Here is a 17,714-nt window from a genome sequence, read left to right as displayed (position 1 = left end):
GTTCAAGGGCCAAAAGTACATGCAGGAAACACCTCATATTTACTTTTGGCCCTTGAAAATGGATAAAGCCTTGTAGGTGTAGACTTTATATTGAATGGTTTACTTCATCCATGTTCAAGGGCAAAAAGTACATAATGAGGTTTTTCCCGCCTCGTGATGATATGTACCTAGATCAGACCTGTTGGCTGTATACTAGTTTAGTTGTGATCCTTTTGGCCCGAGAAGCAATTAAGTTGATCAAAAATTATATTTATTTACATGTTTGGTAAGAATTTAGAACCGAGTAGTACACTATGCAGAAGGGCACTATGTAGTTAACCATTAATTATTTCCCATTTACAGTTCTAATGTACTTCCCAAGTCTTGTGCATACCCATGTGGATTATAATTGTGCACTCATCACTGACAAAAAGGTAGACAATAATAATTGTATTTAAAAAGTATTTTATGGATTTGTGGGCTGCACTAACATTATGTTCAGTGGTAGAACTTTGTCACAGTCAGGCCTCGAAATAAGCCAGAATTTCTGAGGGTCATTTGGGCCCTTGTTCTTAAATGTTTGAGGGCCCTTACAATTTTTTGTGGGCCTGAATTTGGGCCATTGGTTTTAACCTATGAACACCACAAAAAAGTGAGCAAATTGCCACAAATTTTGAGGGCCATTTCGGCCCGCCAGATGTGTCTTTTGTGGGCCCTCACTGATTTTCGGGGGCTGAGGGCCTTTCGAGCCCTGGTCACAGTGGAATAATCTTCTTTCAAGCAGCAAGTTGTTTGTGAGAACCGTTAATTTCTGTATCTCCCAATCGTTACTCTGTAAACTGTAAGCTTCACAAAAAGTTTATGAAAATCAAGTTTGAGTCATACAATTTGTTTGCGAGAATCAATTCGCAAATCCTCGCCAGAATTCCAGCCCAGATGTTTCTTTTTCTCCTTATCGGTGATGGTATTTTTAAGATCGTGATATATGTAATATTGATGAGTAATATTGCAAAAAGCAAATACTTAGTAAATTAATTTTTGTTGGTGAAATAGTTAATTTTTAAGAGGGCAAACTAATGGTAGATTCTTTCATTGTTTTTAATTTAAGTCACAGCACATTTGTTAAGTATGGAATTCTTTTGTGATCTTTATGTGTGCCATGAAGTGCAAAATTCATGATGGTAATGATTGTAATAGTTCTGCACATGGTAATTTTTCAAACCAAATTACAGACAGTACAAGAATTAAGGTACCAGTTACAATGTTTGTTCACCCCTGTATATCCTAAACAAAAACAAAGTCAAAATTAAAACAAGCAACCAATATCTGTACTCTTTAGCTCTGATTTAAGACCTCATTTGTTGAAATCGGTTGATAATTAAGGAAGGAACAAAATCAATCAAATTAGCACAACTTGTTCCCTTGTTTGAAAATGCTTTGTGTACAAATCAATAGGGCATCCAATGGGGCAAACTGCAACTTCTGAATTTGAATCTAACTTGAGGTTTTGGATCAATGGGCTATTCCATTTAAAATCCACACTACCCCTGTGGAAGATTTAGCTAAAGTCTGGCACAGAGGGAGTACAAGTTTTGAATAGACTACACAATTGGGTAAGTTCCATTTGAAATACTCACTCCAATTGTGGAAGATAATAGGTAAAGCCATAATACAGGGGGAGTATGGGTTTCAAAATGCTGAACTCTGACCAATTACATTTGAAAAACATACTTCCCCTGTGGAAGTTATTTCCTAAATATTCTACAGGGGTAGTATGGATTAAAACTGGAATAGCCCAATGTGTAGATTTATTCCTTGACCAATTTCAAGTTCAACGAACGAGCCCTCAACGAGGTCTTAAATCAATGCTTAAAATGCAACTACATTGTATTGGCTGCTGGTTCTAATTACATGTGTATAATATGCCTTTAGGATATGCAGGGGTAAAGTTATGTGTTGTCGGAGATATCCAAAGTGCTTGTCAAAAAAAGTTGACATATCCTGTGAAATGTCGTATATTGGTCTTAGCTTACCCTTTTATGAGAGACTACACCATATAAAAGCTAATAAGTCGATATAAACACAATATGAAAGTTGAAAAACATTTGCCAAACATTGTTTTTGTTTCTACCAAATATATAATAAACTATGGGTACCTTTATGTACCCAGTTTTGAAAGTATCTAGTAATGGTTCTTGTTTGTTCATTTCCTGGGGAATACTGTTTTGTTATTTTTTTGTTCTATTAAAATGGAACCAATTTGGTCAGCTGGGAGTTGGTAGTGAATGTGTCGATACTCGTACATAATAAGAGTTCAGAGCTATAAGGTTACACAAAAAAATTGCAGTCTCGAAGCCCATGGCAGTTTCAAAAACGAACGAGGAATGCGTTGGTTTTTTTTAAAGATTTTTATTTTTTTAAAAGATTTTTTAAAAACTTAAGTTTGAATTAAGACGTCATTTTTGAGTGTTCAAAAGTACATAGCATAACATTATGGTTGATTTACACATTGGAAATTATCAATTGTTTTATACTTAAACAATGCGAGTATCGAATCAAGTAACTTTTCTAAGTTTGTCTCAGAATTTCATGATTTTACGACCAAAAACTATAAACAAAGGAAATAAAAAATGAAATTTGCCGCTTCAGCCCACATTGACGAGCTAAGATTAGAAAAATGAACGCACTTGGAGGCTTTGAGACAATTTTTTTAGCCTAAGTTAAATACCATGTTAAACAAAATTATTCACATGAAGCTGAGCTATAAAACAATGTTACCCAAAAGATTGTGACATAAATTTCACCACAATCAATCTTTCGAGTAACATTGTTTAACATGGTATTAAACTCAAAAGCTCTGTATGTGATGTCGAATAAGTCAGTATGTGATACGACTGACAACACTAAATGTGACCCGTTCTGACAAAGCCAGGAACATGTCATATTTTTAATATTTCCTGATTTGAATAAAAATGTAAGCACAAGTCAACAAGCTTTAAAATGATATCAACATTATATAAATAGCAATACTTTTCATGTACTGCAGTAACAAAAGCTGAATAATTTTGCTAATTGTAAGCCAAATAAACTTATAACTGAACCTAGTTTAGTTATCAAATTTGGGATGCGCAAATTTAATGAAGGGCAACCCATTAAAGGGGGTCTCCGGTAATCATAACATTATGCCTGATATGTTAGCAAAATAATTATCAAGCATGAATCATGTGATGCGATCAAGCAAAAGGAGTCGGATGTCGATCAAAATCAAAATTCAGTTTTCAATTTCCATCATAATTAGATTGATGGTTCCAGAGATATGTCCATTTTAGTTTTGCTCAGAACAATAAAATACAAAGGAAGTTGAATACTATTATTGATTATATCTCAAAATCAATATTCCCGACATACTACTCATTTTGCTTGATTGCATCACATATGGTTTTATATAAGACAAACTCATATTGACCATAAAAAAACGAATAACCGCAGTTGCAATTATGTAAGTGCAATGACGTAATGGTTGTTTGTGCTCAATTGTCATCAGCCTTCATTGGATTACTGGGACGTCATTGCACTTGACGATTTCGCACTCGGGAATTTTGAATATATTTATGTAAGTGCAATGACGTAATGGTTGTTTATGCTCAATTGTCATCAGCCTTCATTGCACTTGACGATTTCGGCGCCCAGGAATTTTGAATATCGTGTGTTGAGAGATGGAGGTTTTTATGGTCACTATGAGTTTGTTTTAAATAAAACCAAGTGATTCATGCTTGATAATTATTTTTCTTACATATAAGGCATAATGTTGTGATTACCGGAGACCGTTTGGACAGTATTTATTGTGGGACATTAGAGTACATCAGACATATTGAATTGCATTTTGAATACGAAGAATGTCCTTCTGATATCAAATAATTTGGATTTTTTGAAATTTGCAATGTAATACACATTTTATGGCAAATGATTAAAAATTGATATTTTTGATATTTAACAGTACTCGAAGTAAACTTTATGAATCTGATGATTTATACTTAGTGTATGTAGGTGGGATGAAAAGCCGAAGATCAATTGACAATTTTGACCTTTCGTATTGAAGATATGGATTTTTTTCCCAAAACACCAAAAAAATTAGGTCTCTTTGGGAAAAAAATCCATATCTTCAATATGAAAGGTCAAAATTTTCAATTGATCGTCAGCTTTTCCTCCCAGCTACATACACTTTAAGAATATATCATTAGATTTATAAAAATTTCCTTTGAGGACTGTTATATATCAAAAATGTGAAAAATTTGTATTATATCGTGAATTTCAAAAAATGAAAATTATTTGATATCAGACATCCTTCGTATTCAGAATGCAATTCGATATGTCTGATGTGCTCTCATGTCCCACAAAAAATACTGTCGAAACGCTCATGTCCCACAAAAAATACTGTTGAAACGCTCATTCCAGATCCCTAAAACACATCAGGACAAAAACCAAGACAAGAAATTTGCTGTTATTAAAACCTTTATTTCGGGCAAATCACACGCATTACAATACTGTGTGGTCAGATTTGAAGCAATGCTTTTAGATAACTTATCTCAATACAGAAATATGAGCCTAATTTGAACCATATGAAACATATTTCACCAAGAGGGCTTACATACACGGATTTAGGGTTTCTCTACCGGAAGTCAATTTGTGCCGAAATTCCTTCCCACAATGCAATATGTGTATTGCATTAACAAAGAATATTGCTTAACCTCCAAACTGTATCTATTGTTATGCAAAACACTTATTGCATTGTGGAAAGTAATTTCGGCACAAATTGACTTCCGTTAGAGAAACCCTAAATCCGCGTATTGATATGCAACATTATCAAAGTAACAGGGACCCTTTGGAAGTTATAATTAGTAAACTCATTCATAATTTTTACAACGTAAGGAGTATCTGGATGATCTGGATCTTGATGATGCCAGCCAACAGACTTGTTGACTGGAAAAAAAAATCCACCTCAACATAATTTATACAATACATTACAGGAATGTTTTAAATAATTGTTGCCGATGTATAAAGATACAAAATTGGACAAGAATTTGTAGAACTTAATATATAAGTTGCTGACATATGTAAACAAATTTACTGAAGATAAAAAGAATATATATACAATTATTATAAAGAAAATTTTATTTTTAGAAATGAAGAGCACAGATGGTGGGGATAACTCCGGGGGGAGGGGGGTACTCAAGTTTGGTTTTGGTAGGGACGTGCTGCTGAGATTTTGGAAGTGGGGACCCATAAATATATCATTTTTTAAAAGAAATTTGGACCCATTGATATACCAAAAGTCAAAATTTTCGGCCAAATTTAACCAAAATTGTCTTAGTTTTTACCAATTTTCCCAAAATTTTGGTAAAATTTTAAAATTTTGGCTAGATTAAGGAAAAATTGGGCTGTTTTCCAAAAAAATTAAGAAAATTTTGAAAAAATGACCCATTCATATACCAAAATAGGCTTTGAAAAAGGGGTCATTGATATACCAGAAGGCGAAAATGCTACCCATGTTTATGCACGTCCCCTCGCTTGGTCATTTGTACTGAGTACCCCCGGATAACTGATAGCTGAATAAGTCCTGTCTCCAGCCACTTGATATTTACACTTCAATTCTTATTCAAGTATACAATTTGGGGTCATAGCCCAATCGGTATAACAGAAACAATGGCCAAGAAAAAAAAATTGTGATCACTGCCTGAAGAGCACACGACATACGACATAAACAGTCTGCATCCCTTTGTTCTGACTAACCCTTCGGTAAACGTCAGATGGAACAACACTACACCGCAACTTGTAGGTTTGAACTCCTAACAAATCACAGTGCAATGCAATCTGCCCATCTGTTGTTCCACATAAAAATGTTCATACATACCTGAACATTTGTGATACGATCAAGCAAAATCAGTCGGAACTTGGCAATAATAAATTTTCAGTTTCTTATAGGATAGTAAAAAGGATTCGCAAAGCTGGATTTTGCAGAAAACCCTATTGAAATTGAACAACCAGTTCCAAAGATATGAGCAATTAAAGAGTTTCCAAAACAGGAAGAAACAAAAGGAAAATATTTCCTTTGTTTGGCTATATCTCAAAATCAATATTTCCGAGTTCCGACTGATTTCGCTTGATCGCATCACATTTGGTGATTGCATTTCATCAAAACAACACCAAAAATAACTCAAGATGTAAAATGCTTAAGAATGTAATTTTCATACTTGTCCAAAAAAACTAAATGCTACGCAGCCGGGCATTAATGTTGTATTGGACCAGCTCTCAACCAATTACACCTGTCCAGCTATTTGATACGGCTATTCCATTTGAATCCATACTGATACACCCCTATGGAAGACATGACCTTAATCTTCCACACAGGGAGTGTGAATTTCAAATGGGGTTACCTGAATGGATGTTTCTTCCACAGGGGGTGTATGGATTTCCAATGGAAGCCCAATGGGTATACATTTTGAATATTCTTGTTTGACAATTTGCACACTATTCATATACCAAATCATTTGCAGCATATGAACAATCAAGTTGGTAAACCACAAACATCAGAATCGACCTACATCATGATAATATATGCCTGCATGTATAGTGTTTTTAAACAAAAAAATCATTTCAGGCAAGTGCCTGTATTCGCAGCATAAGGATAATTATATGCATATAACCACAGATAAAGCTCTGCATAATGTGTCGTTCTTTAGAAGTAGCCTGTGTGTACTTTACTGTGGTTCATACCTTACAAACAGCAGTATGCATGTTTGTATACGTAGTCTGTTCAATGAAATTTCAAGTAGCTCGATGCACATGGGCTTGACAAACATGAAAACCATGGAAGCACATGACTCTGTCCACTGTCCAGTGTCCAGCACTTTACCCACTGATTTTAAACACAACCACTATTGAATGTCAGAGAGCTTCTAGGATATGGAGTGACCAAGCACTCCTACATTTACATCATTATATGTACAATGCATTGTAAGACTACACGTCACACCTGCCAATATGCCTGGCAGTCATTTAAATATAAATAATAATAGGAGAGTACTAAACTGTTCTTCACAGTCAAACATATCATTCTAAATCTGAGTCTGAATCATCTTCATTGCCACCTCGTATAATCTTCTTCCTTCCCTGTGTTAGTAGACTTTTTGCTGATTTTTGAGGGTTGTCGCCTACTGGTGGTTCTGATAAGTTGCCGCTGTAATTGATGACCTCACCACAACCTAATCGCCACTCTAACATTGCCGTAGGGAAGTCATCTTTGCCACCTATGTCATCAAATCTGAGGAAGGAAAATTTACGAACAGGCAATATTAACTTCAAGGTCCCGTAAATTTCTGAGTTTATCAACTGTTAAATAAAGGTACTACTACTCATGGAAGTTAACTCTGGTTAACTTTAATCTAAACCAAATCCAATTGCCCAACCAAATCCAGTAAAGGTATCACATCCCCATTTAAACTAAACCTTTATATTTGGTGTTCTTGTCCTATATACTTTGTGATTTCAAATCATGAAACTTTGTGAGTTTAATCACTAATTATTCCAGGAAGTGTTCATACTGACTTGTGCATCATTTTGATATGACCAAACACATTATATCTTGGGGTGCCTAAAAAACTTTTTAGTCATATAGTTAAGAAATAAAGGGTAATGCATTATCCTTTACACCCAAATAATGTGTCCGAGGCAGTAAAAACGTAAATAATGGGTGAGGCGCAGCCGAACTCATTATTTAAACGTTTGTACTGCCGAGGACACATTATTTGCGTGTAAAGGATAATGCTGCACCCTTTATTTCTATTCTATTACCGGAAAATAGTGCAATTTAAAGAGAAAATATCATTTTTTGGCACAAATATTTTAAGTTATTTACTTCAAGGTGGAGCGTGTGTACACGCGTATGTGACAGCACGTATCGCAGAAATATTGCACGCGTAACCAAGCATAATGCTGTGTGTAGACTGTGTTACGGCACTTGACCCATTATTGCAGAATTATGGGCTCTCACGTGACATGTTTTAACAAATCACAGTACGCGATTTTGAATAATGGGTCGTATTAAAGAGTAATAGAATGCAGATTAAGGGGGTACTACACCCCTCGATAAATTTGTGTCTATTTTTGCATTTTTCTCAAAAACTAACAACACACTGGTAACAAAAGTTATGTGTATTATAGGGGCAAGGAATCCAATTACTACACTGGAATTTCAGTGACCCAAGACAAGCGGTTCGTTATTTATGATAAGAAATAAGGTACCGATAGGATGTACCTCATTTCCTATCATATATGCTGAACCGCATGTCTTGAGCAAGCCTGGAAACAAGCAGGCGCCGAGCGATTTTTACCCTACGGTTACTGAGTTTTAACGCCTGGATCCAACCTAAATTACACGCCCAGGCGCCAGAGAAAATCTGTATTTTGCGCCCGGTATCAGTGCTCAGGAAATGGCCCAGTAAAACTTCGTCAGGCAAGTTCATTTCCGCTCAAAATATTAGCCATGTCCAATGTATTTTCAACAAAATGCAGTGCCAAATCTTATCTTTTACCTAATATTTCACCAATTTTCCTTGATATTTGCCTTCAGGGTTCATAATTTTGGCAGTATTTTGCCTTGTTTTCAGGTTAGGTGATCACCACGATCGCTAAACATGAAGGCGGCCATCTTGAATTTTGGCGACAATGTTTCTAGATATTTAAAATTTTCCTAAAATCACGAAATAAAAGGCCAAATTGAATTTAAAAAAAAAATGAATTAAAAAAAAAATGAATAAAATAAAATAAAATAAAATAAAATAAAATAAATTAAAATAAAATAAATTAATAAAATAAATTAAATTAAATTAAATTAAATTAAATTAAATTAATAAAATTAAATAAAATAAAATAAAATAAAATAAAATAAAATAAAATAAAATAAAATAAAATAAAATAAAATTAAATTAAATTAAATTAAATTAAAAAAATTAAAAAAATAAAAAGAATAATAAAATAAGACTCAACTGGTCTGTTCAGATATTATAATAACATTCATTGTATAACTTGTTATTTGTTAACTTGTGACAATAATTAATAATATAATAAGTTAAATAACAAATAACATGGATCTAAAAGTCTCAGGTGAGCATCGAAAGCTGTAGAAATAACAAAATAAGCATTTTGATACTTTAAGAAAAATGACTCCTGGCTCTTTAAAAATGGCTCCTGGTTCACTAGAAAATTACAGGACCAGGAGCCGCTTTTCCAAATGTTTGGCTCCTGGTTCAGACCGACTTATTTCCAGGCCTGGTCTTGAGTTACTGAAATTTCAGTGTAGTAATTGGATCCCTTGCCCCAATAATATACATAACTTTTGTTACCAGTGTGTTATTATTTGTTGAGAAAAATGCAAAAATAGTCACAAATTTACCACAGGGGTGTAGTACCCCCTTAAAAAACCTCTCTTGAAATGATTAAGGGTTGTTTTACAATCAGGGTACATTTGGGCTGAGCACCATATTGTGCCCTGTTTCAAATATTAGATTAACTTATGATTAAAAGTTGCCATGCCTAATTATTGGCCCCTATTAGTTCCACCTACAGCCACAAAGAAACTGTTTGAAATGCTTAGCAAATGATGAAAATATACATTTCAGTATGATTTTGGGACAAAATAGCCGTCTCATTTGACCTTTGTGAACTTTGGAAATGATATATCACTGCCAGCAATAACATAAAAACATATTTTGACAGTTCAGAAGTAATGTTTGAAACATGATTGTTCAAAATTGAGAACCACATAAGATTGCGACTGTTTCATTAATTGTACCATTTCTTCAAATTTATGTTGAAAATTCCGTCAAAAAATGTCCTCTCCGAATACAAGCTCGTAATCCATAGTTAAAATTGACCCAAGACTAAAATTATATTTTCTTGAAAAACACTTATAGATATCCTACAAACTCATAATAAACACTTAGTCCATACACTTAGTTTCCATGTACCACATGTTTGAAAGTTGGACGTCAGGTTTCCGTCAAAATGTGTCCTCTCCGAAAAATTAGGTATACAGAAACATGTGTATCAAAAACATGTTTGTGGCATAACTTGAAACTCTGAACACTTGACGCCTAAAAATTTTACAGATTTCCTATTTGACCCATCTACATTTTTGTACAACACAAAAACAAATAAATTGAGGAAAAAGTAGACACTTCATTTTTCATCCCCAGTGAGACAATCTGTGTACCCTGATTGTAAAACAACCCTTAATTTCTTACCCAACTACATAGTCTTTGGTCTTTCCATCTGTGATGAGTGCTAAGGTAGGTATCACTACTATTCTCAGTCTTTCTGCCAGGAATGGACATTTCTCTGCATCTATTTTTATGAATCTTGTCTCCACATGCTTTGGTGCTAGAATGTTTAGATGTTTGTCGATAATCTCACACCGCCATGTGCTTCTCCTGAAATCAAGATTACATAGTACATATAATATTATGTAGCTCTCAATTGTTACTTTGTAAACCACCAAACATCACAAACATTAACAAAAGACAACAACATTATTTTTAAAACAACATTGGTCTTGACTTTACTTGAGCTGAGATAATTTACATGCATACAATTTATGACAAGACTACAGTGACTGATCTTGTACAATTTCACATACATTATTTAGTCATGTACATATCATGTTTTACAAGCCTAACAGTTATAAAATAAATGTTGGCTTCCACTATTGGTACAATTCTGGTATACCCTGTGCACCCTGTGTTTTCAATACAATCCTGGTTTACCCTGGGCACCCTATTTTTTAGGGTTAGGGTTAGGATTAGGGCTAGGGTTATACTTGTCACCAGGGTATACCAGAATTATTATTCCCCACTATCAAAATCAAGTTCAAGCTAGTAATTTCTGGAATATGGTCATTAATTCTCTATAGGAATTCCAAGCAAACTTCTACTAGAGTTCACATTTTGGCAAGTCGCTACATTGTACAAGTCTGTACACTGCACTTCAATGACTGCACTGCAAGGACTGTAATGCAATGACTGCACTGCAAGGACTGCACTGCAAGGACTGCACTACAAGAACTGCACTGCATTTTGTTCAAAATATATTGGAAATTTCCAATATTTTGAGTGAAAATGAGCAGTGACGGGCGGGCGACAATTTGGGACAAAAATCATCGCCTGGTTCCATGATTTTTATCCTCAACTGGCCACATAATGGGACTCATTATAATCAACAATGCCCATCGCCCTCTTAATTTCACCCTTGCATTGATGAAGAATTACTGATTCAAATGTTAGCGCTGCCACCATGTAACAAATTGATTATCTCTACTCCCAATATAATGCTAAAATATCAGACAACGATGTTTAATATGAGACGACAACGATTTATGGATAAGATTCAGCAATAACATTCAGCATTTTATTTCATTCAGCACTTTATTTGTGGGTGTCTCCCCTTTTCCTTTCTTCCTTCCCTATATGTGACGTTTCATGTCAAAAGCAGACCTTCATTTTTGAGGAGCTTGATTGCACCAGAGCTCCTACAGCTCTCCTTAACAACATTCCAGGAGTATGATTTGCTGAGGTCCTCACTATACTTGAATCGCTATGTTTTAATACAGATATTAAAAGATTGAGCTCCTTCTTAAGCACCTTAGTAAACTCAGGAGAGTGATTAACAGAGCTCCTGCAATTTTCAAAAATGAAGGCCTGCAAAAGGAGACACTTTTGGGCAGGTTATCAATTTTGAGATTTTAACTTAAATATAGAGATATTTTGTTCCACAACGCCATTTTTCCCAATGAAATCGGACATTCCAAAGCGAAGATATTGAGTTCGTAACTTATGGTAATATAAAATTGGAAATTGAGATATCGGCCTTTAAAAATATTATTGACACTGTTGAGAGTAGGAATTACCTTCAAAATGTCTCAAAAAATACAAAATGCCAGTAATATTCCGGTCTGAAACTATCAGACAATATTTTTAACATCAATAGCATCACAAATTCGCAACAAACCCAATTTGTGAAAAAATCACCCCTGGGCAGATTTTTGGCTATTTCTCCATTTACGATTCTGCCCAAAAGTGTCTCCTTTAGACATGACACGTCACATATTCTCTGCCGTGCAGCTCTCTTCCTCCAAATAAAACACAAATGCTCCCCCCCCCCACAACGCGCTGTGTCGCACTGCGGAAAGCTTTTTATCATGACAATATGGCACACTCACCTGAAGAAATGACAGACAACTCTCTCACTCTTCTTACACTCAGCAAAGAATTCCTTCTCTCCAGGGATCTCCGTATAGGTGCCATGACCTGCTGCCAGCCAGGTCTGCTTCTTCTCCTGGTTCTTCTTCAGAGCATCCATTCTTCTCCTCCGTAAGAGTTCCATCTCATCTTCATCCATACGGTCAAGTTTATCCAATTCAGCATCCACCTGATTCTCCATGACCTCTGCCACCTTCAAAATTTGCTGTTGTAATGCTTGTTCTGCCATGGTGTCACTTTTTTTTCTGAAGAAACAAAATAACAGCAAAAACAAAAATTACTACTTGTAAACAAAAAATTACAGTGGTCTGAACTTGATCATATGTAAACTTGAACTACCGGTACTATACCAAGAATTTTATATTTCGAAATCAGGGTTAAATTGCCAATGTGAATTTTACCTTTATTGTTGACAGTATAAAGAAAGTGGTGCTTAAAAATATTTTTTGGTCAGAACATTGCAGAGATGTATAGATGCTATAATAGCAGAGTATTTGTTATGGTCGTGTAATTAAGCTCTGGTGAGTCTGGTCAGTTATTAAAAGTTGATGCATTATAACTTGTAAGTAGGCAAAGGCTGGTAAAGTTGCAAGTTAACACATACCAGCGACTGCTTTTGAGAGGAGAAACAGCAATTTTGCTCGAGTCTCTACAGCTCCTCCTCTTAAGTTGCATCATAGATAAATTTTAAAGATAAGATTGTTAACATTTCTTGAAAGCTCTTCTTGAAGAGAGACCAGGCCAGAAGAGCACAGGAACCATATTTCCGTAAGTGATACATTTTTCATTTACAAATTTATTTATTATCCCGTGTATTATCCCAATACGTGACACACATCATACTGCACGTTACACGAATGTGTACACCTATAATTATCATGATCATCACACACGAATCGATACATACTTTTATAGACGCAAATTATACGGCCGGTGGCCCTGTTTGTCTTCAAGTCTTCATTTCTAAATGCAGGCCTAATTAATTTACTGAATGATAAGCTTACCTACTTTCATTAAAATAAGGTCGGTTAATTCTTTATATTTCAATTTTGTAAATAGTGGGTAGGCATACATATTGTCCTCTCAATCATCTCATACTATAAAGCCACCTCCGGGGGCCACCTGTGACGGTACATTTCACCATTCATTTGTGTGAATGCAAGTTGTCAAGGCCGAGGCATGTCACTCAAATTCCACAAAACCACATGTTTACAACTACTGGTTCCCTGTTTCTCAAGCTCACATTAATGCATGAAAGATGCAACCATGGGAACCAGCGTATATATTTGGTCGCATGTCATAAGTTGGGTACAATTTCCATTACATGGTCAAAAATGACAAAAAATGAATTTTTTGATGTTGTATGGATTGACAACCTCTAATAATTTTAACACAATTTTTAACCTTAACACATGCTTAATTTTCGAGATAATGCATAATTACTAATTAGTTAATACACAGGCGTCTATGTAAATCTCAATTTTCAAATGCGTTTTTTTCAAATCAGACCTCAATTACAAAAATGACTGTAAAATTTGTATTTTATGCAAGAATGTCATCAGATTTGGAGGATATGATCTCAATACATAAATGAACTATTTAAAATAATTGTACGTATGTTAATTACATTGTGAAGGTCAATGACCTTTTTATGAGTAATTAGCGAGACGGTTATTCTATTATTGAGGAAATGAATATCAAGAAAAGAAATGTACATTAGCATGTTGCTAAAAATACTGAAATTCAACTAGGATTTCATCAAAAATGAAAAAAATGTTACACGTTTACAAGCCTATTAACATGTTTAATACATTGAAGTCTGTACTTATATCCATTTATAGCCCAAGTGTGAATTTTTACTTCTAAGATATAAATCACTGTTTTGGCTCAAAAAAGTGGAACCACTTGCAAAAAACATAGGGGAGATTGGGGTTAGTTGGAACACTGGGTAAGTTGAAACATTGTATTTTTTTCTGACACAAAAAATTAATTTGGTAAAATACTGGCACCTAGTAATAGGTATTAGTAAGGGTCATCCACCAAATTAGCAACAGCACTGATGCCCCACCAGTGTTGGCTTGGGAAAGGAATATCTGTTTTTTGACTTGCTGACTAATTTTTATACCCCTCAGAAAAGATGTGTTATCTCCATGTTGTTTGAAGATTCAGGGATTATTTTTTGAGTATCATAAGCACTAGTAGTAAGTCCCAGAATAATGTTAAATAAAAGTTTTATTGTATTTCTTATTTTGTGTAATGAACTTTGAAATGTAAAAATAGGCATCGGGGTTAGTTGAAACTTTTGAGGTGGGGTTAGTTGAAACGTGAAAATCGCATAGAAAAATATGGTTAAAAATTTGACTTTTTAAAAATTTGTAACATGTTTACCATTTCTTCAATATTGCTTTAATATGGTTAAAAAGCAATAATACAAGCAAAAAGTGCACACAGAAAGTACATTTTATAATATTTTAGGCTTCTCATATTTTTGTCCATGGTGACACTCGTCACCTTGTGTCCAAAGTATTGAGAGCGCTCCCACATATTTATTTATTCATTTTTCACACTGATTGTATGTTAAAGGGTGCCTTCAAGGGAAGTATAACCCTAACAACACAATAATAATTATTTTGAAATTTTTACAAGCCATGTTTCAACTAACCCCACCCTATGTTTCAACTTACCCCAGGGGTGGGGTTAGTTGAAACACTTTTTTCCAAATTTTCAAATTGGATTATATGAATAATCATAAGCAGGTCCAATAAAATTTAAGGCTGTATTTGTAGCATGTATGTATATGTTTATACTGATATGGTTAGTGTTTCTTGAAAGTAATCGGTTTGCGTTAAAAAGACGATTTTGTGAAAAATGTTTCAACTAACCCCAATCTCCCCTAAGTACAATCTTGGAGGAACAACTCTGCAAGAGACCAACAATCACACTTATCTCGGGGTGGATCTGGCCAACGATCTCAAGTGGAACCACCAAATCAACAAGGTCAAAGCTTCTGCCAACCGAAGCTTAGGTTTCCTCAGGAGAAATATTTCTTCATGTTCCAGACACATTAAAGTTAGGGCATTCAACACTCTTGTAAGACCACACTTGGAATACAGTTCAACCGTTTGGGATCCATACACACAAGACCACATCAATCAGCTTGACAAAGTCCAGCGCCGGGGTGCCAGGTTCGTCTACAATGATTACAAAGTCTACAACAGCCATCCTTCAGACATGATCAACAAACTAAAATGGCAGCCTCTGTCACTACTAAGAAAGGAAAGAGCGAAGACTCCTGGTGTTTCACAAGGCTTTACATGGTCACCTGTCCATCCCAGCTAACGAAATACTGCGCCCAACTATAGGTATACTAGGTGAATTCAAATTTGCCATCAAATTGCATCATTTTATATATCAAATTAAAGCCCTTGAGTAAACTAAGCCAAAACTGAAAACCTTTTTTTCATAGCACTTTCCGTAGCAAAGTTACATCTTGTCAAAGATTGACTTTCATCAAAAAGATTCAGCTAGCAAAATTCCCAAAACGGCATTTCGGGGTGTTTCTAGATCTTAGTCTCATGGCGATAGCAGCTTTTTTAATGGAACTGCTATCAAAATCCTCTAAAATTCCATGTGCGACTTGATTATCACCATAAAAAATCATATATTTGGGTCAAATGAAGTATAGAAAACATATTTATGTAGGTTTCCTTCACCCACCTATTCTCGAAAAAAATTCAAATTTCTATGTAAATATGCATTGTGTTGGGGCCCGGTCTCGGCGTAATTAAGCTGAGTAGTAAATGCGTTAACTAAGGTTTGCCTAGGTTACCTACCAACTACACGTCCGTCCCGTTATACTAACGACCGTACATTCCAGAGAATTCAGACCAGGAAAGATTGTTATAAATACTCGTTTTCCCCACGCACAGTGGTTGATTGGAACAATTTGCCATACGACATCATCTCTACAGAGAAACCAACATCTTTCAAGACTAAGTTACATAAGCACCTAAGAGAATAACAAATTTTTTTATGCGCACTCACATTCCTGTCCGGATTACTTCACCAGTTGCTGAGCAACAAAAGGAGTGTTGGGCAGTATCAGAATCAGAAAAAACGAGCCGAAACAAAAATACTCATGACATGATTGATTTCAATATTTTTGAAATTCTATTTGATTTCATATGATCTTAAATATTAGACAAACGAGAGCAATACTTTTTGCCTTTCAGGCTGTATGCTTGTGTATATATGGAAAACGATGCGACGGCACATACGCGCCGTGCTGCTCCCTGCTAGGTTAGGTGTGCATAGTTCATGATTTTAAAACAATGTTTTCGTCAACAAAACTTGTTAAGCTTACAACTAATTTCTACTTTGTTTTACGTTTTTAATTTAAGAGTCGAGTCGTGGAGTCCGGTTGACAAGACCACAAGCTGAAATTTATGTTAAGACCAGTTTTGGGGATTTTTTGGGCGATTTCCTATAGACGAATCCAAATACACGCATTCCTACACCTGACTAGCAGCCTTTAGTTGGGTAGCCGTCGGCTACAATGCACTCAAAATGTGAAATGATTCGGCCTTGGCGGAAATTTTAAACTGCATTCCATCACCCGTTTTACACCTTCCGCGAAAACACAGCTAGACAAAAGAATAACACAATACAGTTCCCTTCGACAAAACACACAGCATGGTATATTCGTTGTTACATAATACTCGGATTAACTATACGCTGTATCTATGCATTGATGTACTTGCGAACAAAAGGACTATGTATGAATAGATGCGACGTGATTACCTGCAGAATTATCTCCATTATATATATTATTAGCTATTATTCTATTAACCCTCCTCGTCCTTGCATCTTCTCTAGGTGTTTGGCGGCTTATATTTGCACAATCGGACGCTCAAAACACCAGGTTGGTGCTAGCGGCTACCCAAAGATGTCCGACCAAATCCTGACCATGACTTGGCTACTTGGATTCGTCTATAGTTTAGAAGGAGATTGGTTGTGAATTGAACAGTGTTGGCCATTTTGTAAGCTTACAATACACAAGCCCTACGAATTCGGAAGATATGACTCCTGAATTACTCATCATTTCTAGCTGCTCATTTTACTATCAACTGAAAGTCCGTAGCGTAAGTGTCTTTTACAATATAAACTGTAACTAAAATACAAGATTACCTCCTCTCCTACACCCTCACGAATTTTTAAAACTGTAACAGCACAGGAAACAGCAATCTTAGACTAAAACAATCTGCGGATTTCCGACGTGACCAACCCTTGAATTTGTTGACGAATTTTGACCAGGCAACCGCGAAAGCAAACTGCAATGTAATTGGCTGCAGCAGGTAATTGATTGAAAATTGAACCAATCAGAATTGCTTTTCTTTGGCGGTCGTCGCGTTGTTTTGACCTCAT

The 17,714-nt window shown here is 35.3% G+C and overlaps 1 protein-coding gene across 1 annotated transcript; it reads right to left on the bottom strand.

Moving 5' to 3' along the window:
- Window positions 1–6,873: 6,873 nt before the first annotated feature.
- Window positions 6,874–17,599, bottom strand: LOC140160710 (thioredoxin domain-containing protein 9-like). The gene is made up of 4 exons (XM_072184000.1): window positions 17,478–17,599; window positions 12,251–12,535; window positions 10,281–10,466; window positions 6,874–7,300 (listed from the first exon to the last, which is right to left on the bottom strand). The coding sequence occupies exons 2-4, from the start codon at window positions 12,517–12,519 to the stop codon at window positions 7,090–7,092; spliced, it is 666 nt and encodes a 221-aa protein (XP_072040101.1). The 5' UTR covers window positions 12,520–12,535; window positions 17,478–17,599; the 3' UTR covers window positions 6,874–7,089.
- Window positions 17,600–17,714: the final 115 nt, after the last annotated feature.

Source organism: Amphiura filiformis, chromosome 9, assembly GCF_039555335.1.
Source record: "Amphiura filiformis chromosome 9, Afil_fr2py, whole genome shotgun sequence".
Taxonomy (NCBI): domain Eukaryota; kingdom Metazoa; phylum Echinodermata; class Ophiuroidea; order Amphilepidida; family Amphiuridae; genus Amphiura; species Amphiura filiformis.
The sequence above is the reverse complement of the archived record's forward strand: the minus strand, read 5'-3'. Positions and strand labels throughout refer to the sequence as shown.